Genomic DNA, 12,180 nt, shown 5'->3' with positions numbered 1-12,180 from the left:
ATATACCTGTTTAAAAATTAGATTTGAGATTTTTATGAAGTTTTCAATTTCTAAAGCTTAAGGAAACCTGCCAAAAGAAATCTTTCAGAAAATCATCAACTACCATGTATTTCATTAAGATTTAAATTGACACCTGAGTTAAGAAAACGTCTGAGTATTAAGAGACCTATAACTTTCCAACAATGAGCTAGACTATAAAGAACTCTGTATTTTGATCTCTTTATACAGCAACAGTCAGCTAAGGTGATGAAAGAAGTTTCCAAACTGTCAAACATATAATTGATACATACCTGTTTAGGTACATTTATTTTTTCTGATTTGGAATTTTCTTTGGAATTAGTCTCTTCTTTAGGAGTCAAAGGTGCATCAATATCCTCCTCATCTTCAAAATCATCACTATAATTTTCTGGAGAAAATAGTTTTAAAAATACAAGGATCATACTGTCAAAAAAGTCAAATTCCACGAAAATATTACTGATTTCCAAAAGAAGTCTGCATATGAATAATTTATTTAAATGTTAACATAAAGATACCTTGAAGAACATACTTTTTTGGGCAAAGATTTAAAGAAAATTCAATTCGTAAGACTTGGGTTTTATTTTTGTACTTTCAAACAGTTATCAGTTTTACATTTTTAATATTTTGTGTAATTAACCAACTGAAAATTTCTAGAGCTGTTCAAGAAATTTTATATCTTTAAAACAAACTTCAATTACTTGATTTTTTAAAGACAAAAATCTCAAAATTGTTTACTTATAAAAGGGAGCACTTTTGTGAAATCTTGACACTCTTAAACAAAAGGTTGGATTTTGCTTATTTTTTTTAAGTTTATTTTTTTTGTCTTTATAGGTATCTCTTCTGTAACCCTTAAGCAGTACTTATGAAAGGTCTATCTCTGACCCCTCCCTCAGGTAGATACTAGCCTTATATGACCTCCACTGTTTCTTAATCCTGGGCACTTCTCAGTTAAGTCCCACATTATATCTCAATGGCTTTGTAGCAGAAGGGAAAGGTGTGTCCATGTTAATATGATGCCATGAGGCTACTTATGGCAAAGGTGGGCAGGGACTATCTGGCCAGGATCTCTTCATCAATTTTTAATTCGTTGTTTACAGCCCTTAAATCAAAGGACTGACTGAGATTTGTGGGCTATAGAAGAGGAATGGCCTTTTCAGAGTGGAACTGATCATTCATAATCTTATTTGTATTTCAAAAGTCAGATCACATTCAGAGACAGGATGGCCTGATGGGAGAAAGACTGCACGAGGTACAAGACAGTCTGCTTCTGGAATGGCCGTCCTTCAGTCTTCTCTTAGAAGAGAGGGGACAACTTGAATGTGATTAATAATGGAAGTCTGAAAATAATTAAGTTAAATAGAGATGCTTTCAGTGAGATCTACTTACAGAAACATCTCCATGTTAGTTCATAAGGAATACAATGGTGGAACAGCATGGGTATTGTGACTTAGGTAGATAAGCTAGGTGAGTTGGTTAACTACATCAATATCTACATTCTGAGGATGAGAAGCACACCTTTCCTTCTCTTCTATATGAGAAAGAACACTGCCTGGGATTTTCTAAATATCAGTAGACATAATTCAATTCACAAAACAGTTACTGAGAAATTACCTTGTATTAGACAAATTCTAGATGCTACGACCAATATCAGATGATTAAGATCCTAATATTCTAGTGGGAATCACTGAATTTTAAGTACCTCAGTGATTAGTCTTTCTTAAGTAAAGATGATAAACAAGGAGAGAGGACATAAGGGAGGGTATGACAATGAACTCAGACAACTACTTGGGATTTGGGAACTATCTGAAATCAATGGAGGGGGATGCAGCGTTTGTGTCACTGCAAAGAAGCAGTATAAGAAGCAGTTCGGGTAGTGTGGCATAGTGCTTAGAGCATGACCAGGAGCCAGAAGACTTGGATTCAATTCCTGGTTCTACTGTTTTCAGCTGTAGAACCAAAAGCAGGTCACAAACCCTCTTTGCCTCATTTTTCCCATCTGTAAAGTAGGGATGATAATAGTATTTATTTCAGAGGGTTGCTGAGAAGATTAAGAGTTAAAGTGTTATCTAATATGTACTATATATTAGTGTTAGCCATTATGTTTAGCAGTAGTAATTATCTTTGTTAGTATTACTATAGCTTGTCTTGCACTTAATCTGAATTGAAAGTTAATAAAGACAAATATTATTTCTGATTAAGAAAAGTGCTAATCTAATGTGCATTTTTCAAAACTACATTTTGTTAGTTGCACTTACTAACTGAATAGTCTGTAGGCAAACACTATTGTCCAAAATATAAAAGACCAACCTCCTCCTCAGGAATCTGTCATGATTAAACTAGGTTTGAAGCAAGAAGGAAATGCTACTGGTAGTCACAGAGAGAAATGAGACAGACAGGACAAGAAATAACAGGAAGGAAAACAGCGTATCAGAGATTTCTGAAAGAAACACCAAGGGAAATTAAGTTTATTTAAAAATGAAAGAATAAAACCCAATTGAAAAGGTGGTTCTCATATGAAAAATATCAGAGACAATAATATCCAGCTCTTTCATACTGTTTAGAAAACAATGAGAATATTAATTTTTATTGTTCTGACCTTTTGACAGGAAGATGTTACACATGTTATATGTTTCTACTATTATATTCCATACCCTTGTAACTTTGAAAATATTTGCCTAAATAGAAAATAGGTAAACAATCCTCAATGTAAAAGATCTAAAAGATACATTTTAGAGACATTTTTCATTCTCTGTTGGGAAATTTGGCTGCGAATTTTAATTTAAGTATGATGGAATCTAGAGGACTTTCTCCTCTACCATCTTGGATATCAAGGACTTTGTTAATAATAAGTAAAATGAACAAAATATATGAAACAATCGTTTTCAGACACTGGACAATTGACAGCGCAAAAATATGATTCCCAAGAAAGATAACAAGTGAGCTAAGCCCTACGTTCACTAGAAGGTATGTACATCCAGGAGCGCTGAGCAGGGAGGGGGAAATCAGGACGGTCTCACTGTGTTAAGGATACAGAGATAAGAGTACAGAAAAGACAAGGTGATTAGAAGCTGCAAGGCAGTGATAAAGAGAGAAGGTACTGATGTAGAAATAGAGCACTAGAAATCTACATGGAGTAGATTTCTGAATCTTTCCTGGAGTCTTTCCTGAATACTGAGTCATGTATGTGCGGATGGAGCAGAGAATAACTGGGAAGCTGCAGGCTAGACAGACAATTCCCAGAGTTCGCACAGGGTAAGGAGATTCTGAAGCTCTAACCAGCTTAAGTGGAAAAAATCCTCGTTGTTCAGTAGGGGCATTCAGTGGAAATCTCAGGAGGGCTGTGTGTGAGTAGCAGGGTCAAACTCTGCTAGACTAAGTAAGGCTCCTCTTGACGTCTCCTAACAAAGCAGAAGAAAAGGCTTGAAAGGATCAAGCTATCTGCCAGAACAAAGCTCAATACTCCTTAAAAGAAGAAAACAAGATCCAGACACTCAACAATGTAAAAAATCTATAATATATTCAACACTCAGTTAAAAAATTACTAGAATTACAAGGAGGAAAAAGTGACCACAACTAGGAGAAGAAGCAGCCAACAGAAAGAGACCCAGAAATGAACAAATACTGGGATCAGCAGAATATGCTCAATGTTGGGGACTTGGAAACATACTAAAGAGATGAAAAAACAAATCCAAAAGAAACTTCTAGAGTAAAAGAAAAAAATAATCATTCAATGAATTAGCAAAACATTAAAGAAAAGAAGAAAAAAATCAGTGAACTTGAAGACACTGCAATAAAAACTGAAGCAGAGAGGACAAAAAGGTTTAAAAAATGAAATAGTCTTAGTGACCTGTGGGACAAAATATAACTTTCTAACATACTTGTAATTAGGATCAGAAAGCAAGGGGTGGCAGAAATGATATTTGAATAATTAATGGCAAAAACATTTTTTGATTTTGATGGAAACTATAAATTCACAGATCAATTGATGCTGAACCAGCTCCAAACAGGATAAATACAAGAAAAGCACACCAAGATCATCCTCATCAAATTGCCGCAAAACTGGCCTAAAGAGAAAAATTTGAAAACAGAGGGAAAAGAAGACAACATATATACAAAATCACAATAACAGGAATTACCACTGACTGCTCATGAGAAATAATGTCAGAGGACAATAGAATGAAATCATTAAAGTGCTCAAAGAAATAAAAACTACTTACAATTTTATATCAAGCAAAAGTGTTCTTCAAAAACAAAGTCAAAATATACTTTCAGATAAACAAAACCTCAGAGAAATTATTCCTAGTAGACCTGCACTGCATGAAAAGTTAAGGAGGTTTTGCATGCTGAACAAAAATAATACTAGATAGAAACTCAAAGTAATACTAGATAGCAACTATTTGAAAGTTGCTAAGAGAAGAGGTCTTAAAAGTTCTCATCACAAGAAAAAATAATTTTTTTGTAATTATGTAAGGTGACAGATGTTAACTAGACTTATTATGGTGCTCATTTCACAATGTATAGATATTGAATCATTATGTTGTACACCTGAAATTAATATAATGTTATATATATCGATTATATCTTAATTTTAAAATAAACTTTTAAAATTCATTTCAAAATAAAAAGTTAAAAAAAAAAGAAACTCAAATCTATGCAAAGAAATACAAGTCATTGGGAACGGTAAATACATGGATAAATATAAATTTTTACATATGTATAAATTTTTTTACCTTCCTTAAAAATTTTTTAAAATGATAACAGATTGTTAAAAGCAATAATAATGATAATAATAATAATACTGCTGCATTGTGGGGTTTTTAAGATATGCAGAAGAAAAATGTATGCCAAAAATAGCAAAAAGGTTGGGGGGAGTTTACTGTTAAGATTCATGTAATGTGGTATAATGTTATTTGAAAGTAGACTCTAATAAGATAAAGATGCATATTGTGAATCACAGGGCAACTAAGAAAAAAATACAGCAAAGAAGTACAACTAACAAGCCAAAAGCAGGGTTAAGATGGAATGGTATAAATACTCAATCCAATAAAATGTAGCACAAAAGCAATAACCAAAAAAAGATGGGAAGATTAAAAAAACAAATGGCAAAACAGTAAATAACCATACCAATTAATATATTTTTGCAAAGGGTAGAAACTTCAATTAAAAGTCTGAGATTATCAGATTGGATATAAAAGCAACACTCAGCTATATGCTACCAAAAGAAAGCCATTTAAAATATAGAAACACAGACACATTAAAAGTCAAAAGATGGAAAAAGACACACCTCCCTCACCATGCTTTGGAGGTATTTGTCCTGACTGCACACATTCCCCTGGTCCTAGCACAAAAGTACTTTTTCTGTCTTCCAAACGGGTCCACTACCCACTCCCAACAAACGAAGCAGTCCTGCACTTACAACAATTTCTTAGTAGCTCCAATTGTGCTGTAGGCAACTCACTCTACCTGTTCAAGCTCTTTCCAAGATAATATGATTTTCCTTTTATTTTTCTCTTAATCAATGTCTTTATTGAAAGCTATATTATCTTTTCAAATACTGTAAATTTTAGAACCAATGAAATTACCTGCCAGTTCTTCATGTTTTGATTCATCCTCATGTTTATCTTCAGTCAGTTCCACATTAGCTTGATTACTGGAAAAATATTTACTTAATTTAGTATTACATGTTAATAATACATTACTATGCACTATTTTGTGTATATTTTTTAAAAACCTCTAACATTACATATTTCTTCTCAAGTACTTTTGTTCGAGCAAAAGCTAAAAATTGGGAAGCTATGAGGGAAATGTTTTGAAAATAAAGGATCTAAGACCAATTGTAGCTGCCAAAGTAATACAAAGGGGAAAAAATGCCATTTTCTTAATTTTATACACAAATATACACAATTTTATACATATATATGTGCATTTACATGTCTCAGGGCCCAGCCAGCCTTTCTACGCTAAAGATTAGGAACTGACCGCAAGCTGTAAGAATCAGTGAAGTCTATGTGGAGACCAGAAAAAAACTGCCAGAATCAGCATTTACATGCTAATAAGCAATTTCATCCTGAAATGGAAGCTGAAAGAGAGCCTTGAGCCAGTAAATACTCAGCAAGGTGACAAGAGAGCTACTTTTAATTATATTGGATATATTAGTTCATATACTGCCTTCCTGCAAACCAAAGAATCAGTTCTACTTTTTTCAGTCCCCCAACCATGTCTTTAGTGAGATTATTAGCAGATCCAAGAAACTATAAACTCTAATAACAGTAGCAGAAAATACCATTGCATACTCAATACACTACTGCACTCTGACTAGGCTGTTCTTGCGTAGAAATATCAGTAGTTAAGAATATCGTTAAGAACAAAGAAATGTTAAGAAATATTGCAAAGGGGCAAAAACTTGTGGCCAGCAAACCTGTGTATGTTTAAGCTGTGTCACTGTTAGGACAGGCAACCACCATGGGCCCTGAGGGTCCCTAGGTGTTCTTCCTGGGTATGCCAAGAATGCAAGGCACAGACCCTCCTTCCTAAGTCATTTCTCAGGGTTGTGTGCAGTGAGCAACTTTGAGAGACGAGGCAATGTTTCTGCCCCCAAAGCAGGCTTGTTTCCGCTTACTCTAAAGCAAAGGTTCCCCAAGCTCAGTGACCCTCTCCTGTAAAGCAACCCATTGCACTGGCAAACAGCCATCATGGACTCCGTGAACCTTGTGGGGCATGGGAAACTAAGGCAAATAAACGTGACCCTCAGGTCCTGCTTTTGTGATGAGAAATAAAGTCCTTTTGTTTCTGACCCAGGAATCTTGTGTCTATTGTCAGCATTCATAAAACTGGCAGGCTGACTTGTCAGCCTGCAAGTAGGGTAAAAATCTCAGACCCTGCACAGTTCGTAAGGGTCACTGCTTTGTCCACTGTCTAAGAAAATAAGCATCTTGAGGAGACCAGGCACTCTAATGACCAGAGGCTATGAGTCTCCTGACCCTTAATTTAAATATAGTTTGGTGTTCTTAAAATCTTAAAATTGTAATCTGGCTTCCATTTATGATTTAAAAAATTAAATGGAAAACTGAAACTGAGGAAATTAAAGATATCAGGTTTCACAGAAGTCTTGAGAATGCCAAAGGTCTACGGCACTTACAAGGCACCCGCTCAGTCAACTAGTAGAATTTCCAGGATAAATGAGGTCTCCTAATAATCATTAGGGTCAACCATACACAAAGGTAGGACACAAACTCTCTTACTGACTCTCTTATTGACCTTATCTCTGGAAAATCACTTAACAAATTACCTTCCTAGTTAGGTCTATTTGGTAATGTGCTATTCATTTCAAAAGTACCTCATGCATGAAATTTCAGACCTCTAGAGGCTCTCAAATACACATCAACATTTTCCAGCCTATATATATATATATATATATATATATATATATGTATACATAAATCATATTCTACACACACACACGTTACCCCTGACAGAAATAATGAAGAGAAAATAGAATTAAAAATAAGATTTAAATTTTGCCTGTTATATATGTTTACCCCTTCAATTCCATGCATCTAGCAGCCTTTCAAAAATACAGAAAGACACAAAAATCACTCAATGATTAGTTTATATTGTATTTACATTACCTATGTAAAGCTTTAAAATGTGTGGAGTCATTAGAATCCAATTCTTTATTTAATCTTGAGTAATCAATGGAAGATGTGAAGCCTTTCTCAAGCCTGGCAAAAAATTGCTCTTTTTCCTCTTGCTCTTCTAATGTGTCCAATCCCAATCCAAGAACGCTATGATTGAGCTCAGGAACTACTATCTCTAAATAGAAAGCACAAATATATTTCATTAACACATAGAATTTTGAAAAAATTAATTTTAATGATGCATTTATTGACAGTACATAGTAAGACTTCAAAAAATTTGAAACATACTTCACTTAATCTCTTACTCAAATATAGCTTTATATTCATTATAATATGTAAGGCTATGAAGCTTCTCCAGAGGTATAATTCTAAACCTTCTAGGAAGATATTAAATCTGTCTACACGCTTCAGTAAAGGAGGCTCCAAGATAGTTATGAGTTAACTTTTCTAAAAATCCTGATTATAAGCATAGTAATTAACCTGTCAACGCACATCCATCACAATTCTTACCATTGGCCTCTAAGCTGTCAATACTTAAGATAGAGGTTCCACTGCTCTTAAGAAACTGAATCCTTTCAGCAGATTCCTCTTCTATTTCCATAATAGGCTGAGGAGTCTTCTTTGTTTTCAAATAGCTTACATTTGTTCCAAGTAGTCCTGGGATGGGATTTAATATAGTTGGATATTTATGTTAAGAGAATTGTTTTGACTACTATGCCAACACAGTAGTACTGTTATACTAGCTTAGACTAGTTATACTGTTATATTAGTTATACTAGTAGACAGTAGCTATGAAATAAATCTGGTCTATGAAATAAAATTCCATCAGACCAAAAATTCACAAAACAAAAATTACAATTCTATTTGATTGCAGTGCATCTTATTAAGTGGAATATTTCAAAAACTTGCATAATGAGACGAGATTTTTTAAAAATTATTTTGAAGCACAAGTACTTAATACAGTATACCATGCCACTTGGGGAAGTAATCCCAGGGCAGGAGTCAACGGTCAGACCATGCTCGTCTTCATAGGCTGGGGGTAGGGTTTTGCTCTTCATTCTAAAAGCACTAGAAAACACTGGAGAAGTTATACAATATCAAAATTTCTTTACCCTAGCAGTATATATTTGTTGTAAAAAACTGATATATGGAAAAAAGTAACTATATAATACAAATAATAAGATTAGAAAAATACCACTTTTACTTAGAAGGAAGCCTTATTGAGAAGTTACAAATTGTGACTTCAATTTCCTACTTAGCATCCTATTGGAAAGGCTTTAGAATCAAATTATTTTATGGCTCTGCGTGAATAATGGTTTTAACTGATCCAATAATAACTTCCACACAGCTGGAGAAAATCAGGAGATATATCTATAGGCACTTCAAATGAAAACATACATGCCAAGGTCAGGGTGCCGTCGGGGCATCTGTCCAGGGTCTCAGCCCGGCTCTGAAGATGGACTCAGGGATGTGACCCACACTAACCAACCTCATGAGAGACTAATACAACTGAAACCAAGATCCAATTCAGTTATTTATAATGAAGAGTATAACCAGTAGGAGAATTAGACGGTTTCACTAACTAGGCAGAACATTTTGTCCTTATGGCAACTGAAAGAGAAAGCAAAATTATAAGGTTGAAGTAGCTCAATGTTGATGTTTAATGGCGTCTATGTAAGATTGGGAATGCATTCCTCTCAAAAGGGGTGTTCAATTCTCCCTTAGAAGCTTCTACACTCTTGATGGCAGGAATCATATTTTGTCTTTGCATACTAGTGCCAAGTACTCAGAACATAACATGAACTCAATAAATGTTTGTGACTGAACCAGGGACCAGGTTATACCCTTGGGCAGAGAAACCTTCTTCCCCTGTGTTTAAAATGGACACTGCCAAAGTCTCCTTCCTAAGTATCCTTTGCATCCTTTACTAATCAAATCCACTCTGATTGATACATTCTTTTAAAAAAAATTTAGTATCTTTAGTCAGGTTACATTCAAGTGTTGGTCTAGGACCTATTCTTTCCCTTTCGGGTGAGTTTGCATACTCCATCTCTGATTCATTACTTTCTAGAAAAAGATTTTAATGCTAAATAAGTCACAAATCATTGTCAATTATTTCAATAGCACTTAATCACATAATACCCTTTTCAAGCATCAATAGGGGGAAAGATTCTAAAAAAGAATTCTTCACATGCAAACTCTAGCACTGTGCATGGTTTATGGATTTATGAAAACACACTGAACTTTTCAATAAGGCAATTCCTTACTGTAAAGTGTTAAGAAGAACAGAGAAGTGACTATCAAATTCACAGTAACATTTATTTATTAAACACATTTATTATTTACTGTTGAGGGTCAAGGAGCACAAGGAAAAAGAAGAGATATAGAAATCCATTCAGTTCATAAAATGGTGCTTAGTGATACACAAATAGTGTGAACATAGGTACTTAACAGAGGTAATCTGAGGATCTTTGCGCATACAGCAGTATCATATATAGTAGCTATGTTGAAGAAAACACCCAGAGAGTAATTTTCTATTTGTAAAGATGTGAGTAGGAATAGTTCCAAAAAAGATATACGCATGTGCTAGACAGGATCAATAATGAGTTATTTACCATTAAGATAATAAAATTATTTTTTTCTACTGTCATTAACAGAGAGCAATACCAAAATCTATAGATTTGTTAAAATCTTCCCAATGCAGTGACATTAATACATTGTCAGAATATTTTATTACATCACTTTAAATCAATTTACCATTAAACATGACAATATATAAATATACCTAATATTATTCACCATCTTAAATTGAGTAACGATAAATTATTTCAATGTAAAATAATCTGATAATGCAGAAACATAGATTCGCTATTATATAGGAAATATATCATAAAGTTAAGTAATATCAAAATCAAGTCAAACTTCAAAAATTTACACTATTAGTATTATTTTCCTTATATATTTATTAAAAGCATGGTGAGAAAATCCAGAATTAAAAGTCTTGACTGCCTCCTTGTGGTCAAATAATTTGAAATTAAAAATCAGCAATATTTACCACCATCTTCAAATTCATCTTCAGTTATCCACCATGGCACTGTATCATTCTTCTTCACTTCTTTAGGTTGTCTTGGTGTTTTATTTGAATTTTCAAAAGAATCATCTGAAAGCTAAATCAGATATAAGCTAGTGAATTTTAAATTCAAGAATCCTAGATTTATCACTGAAAATGCTTCTTTGTTCTCTGATATTTCAGTTATCACCTAAACATTCTCAGCAATTATGTATAAATTCATATATTTCTAGACTTATGGGGTCAAAATAACTTAAACATCAAGAATACATCTCTGAATATTGATTTCATACCCAGAATTAAACAAGCAGACGAACCAAGGAGAAAAACATCAACAATAACAACAAAGAAATAAAAAACTTGATCAAGAAACCTAATCAGGAAGGAATACAAGGATATAATCCTTTTTTAGACATTATCTCGGGTCTAAGAATAAATAATGATTGAGCAAAATCACCTAGCATCTCTCTAGAAGAACACAAAATTCTAAGACCAGGAAGAACTGAGTGTGAGGTGTTTACCAGAGAAATTCGCATTTGTCACAATGATTAATAAACTTTAATAAACTTTTATTTGTCCTTTTCTACTCTTCAGGTTCAAAATCTTACTACAATCCTAAACCCCTACTCTAACCCCAATCTAGCACCCTTACTCTCAGCCAATAAGAGAAAATAAAGACCTTAGGTCAAAAACCACCCTCCTTCTCCTTCCCCTCACTCCACCACTAAACTCACCCGTTAAGACACTGCTTTCCTCTCTCAGAAGAGCAATTCTTTCCTCCACCCACAGGAGAACCCGCAGAGGGGCCACCTGCCGCCTCACCAAGTTCTCGCTTGCTGGGTTATCCTAATGCATCTCTGCACCGCACTCCCTCCTCAATCTCCTTGCCCTCCTTCCCTCAGGTTATAAACTTGCTCGTCACTGCATCCCCACAGCCTAGCACAGCACCTGGCATAATTGTATAGTATAAGTAAGAATGGACACTCAAGTCTACCCTACTTAAAAAAACGAAAACAAACAAACAAAACAAAGCAAACAGGCAAAGTTCCTTACTCCTACCTCCCTTTCATTCTACCTATCACCTTTCCTTTATGTACATTCTAACTTCTCCAGGTCACTGTTAAACCCCTTAAAATCTGGTCCCCATCCAAAACAGCTCTCCTCAGTCACCACAGGCCTTCTACATGCCACAAATAAAGGATGACTGTCAGTCATCTCCCTGATTATACCATGGAGTTTGACATGGTGACCAACTCTCACTTCCTGAAAATCTCTCCCTTCGACCTCATAGCACCACCTCCTCCAGGTTATACTTCACCTCTGTGACCTTTCCTAACCAACTCTAATAGCTCTTGGTCCTTTTGCCCTTTTCTTTAACACGAGACTTCCCCAGGACTCTGCTCTTGGTCCTTTTTATCCTTATTCTACACACTTTTTCTGGAGAAGAAACCAACG

The 12,180-nt window shown here is 34.6% G+C and overlaps 1 protein-coding gene across 3 annotated transcripts in view; it reads right to left on the bottom strand.

The window, feature by feature from the left end:
- CEP162 (centrosomal protein 162) overlaps positions 1-12,180 on the bottom strand; it is a 92,729-nt gene that overhangs the window by 70,203 nt on the left and 10,346 nt on the right. For 2 of the 3 annotated variants that reach the window (XM_082405919.1, XM_082405920.1), the window contains exons 3-7: positions 10,711-10,822; positions 8,166-8,312; positions 7,647-7,830; positions 5,601-5,668; positions 291-406 (exon numbers count right to left, since the gene is read on the bottom strand). In XM_082405919.1, the coding sequence (XP_082262045.1) occupies positions 291-406; positions 5,601-5,668; positions 7,647-7,830; positions 8,166-8,312; positions 10,711-10,822 (627 nt within the window). Of the gene's footprint in view, positions 1-290; positions 407-5,600; positions 5,669-7,646; positions 7,831-8,165; positions 8,313-9,053; positions 10,688-10,710; positions 10,823-12,180 lie in introns of those variants that run through there. The other variant, XM_082405921.1, reaches the window with a different exon arrangement.

The sequence above is a fragment of the Balaenoptera borealis genome (genome assembly GCF_965194805.1).
Source record: "Balaenoptera borealis genome assembly, chromosome: 9".
Classification (NCBI taxonomy): domain Eukaryota; kingdom Metazoa; phylum Chordata; class Mammalia; order Artiodactyla; family Balaenopteridae; genus Balaenoptera; species Balaenoptera borealis.
This window is presented reverse-complemented; position numbering and strand designations above follow the sequence as displayed.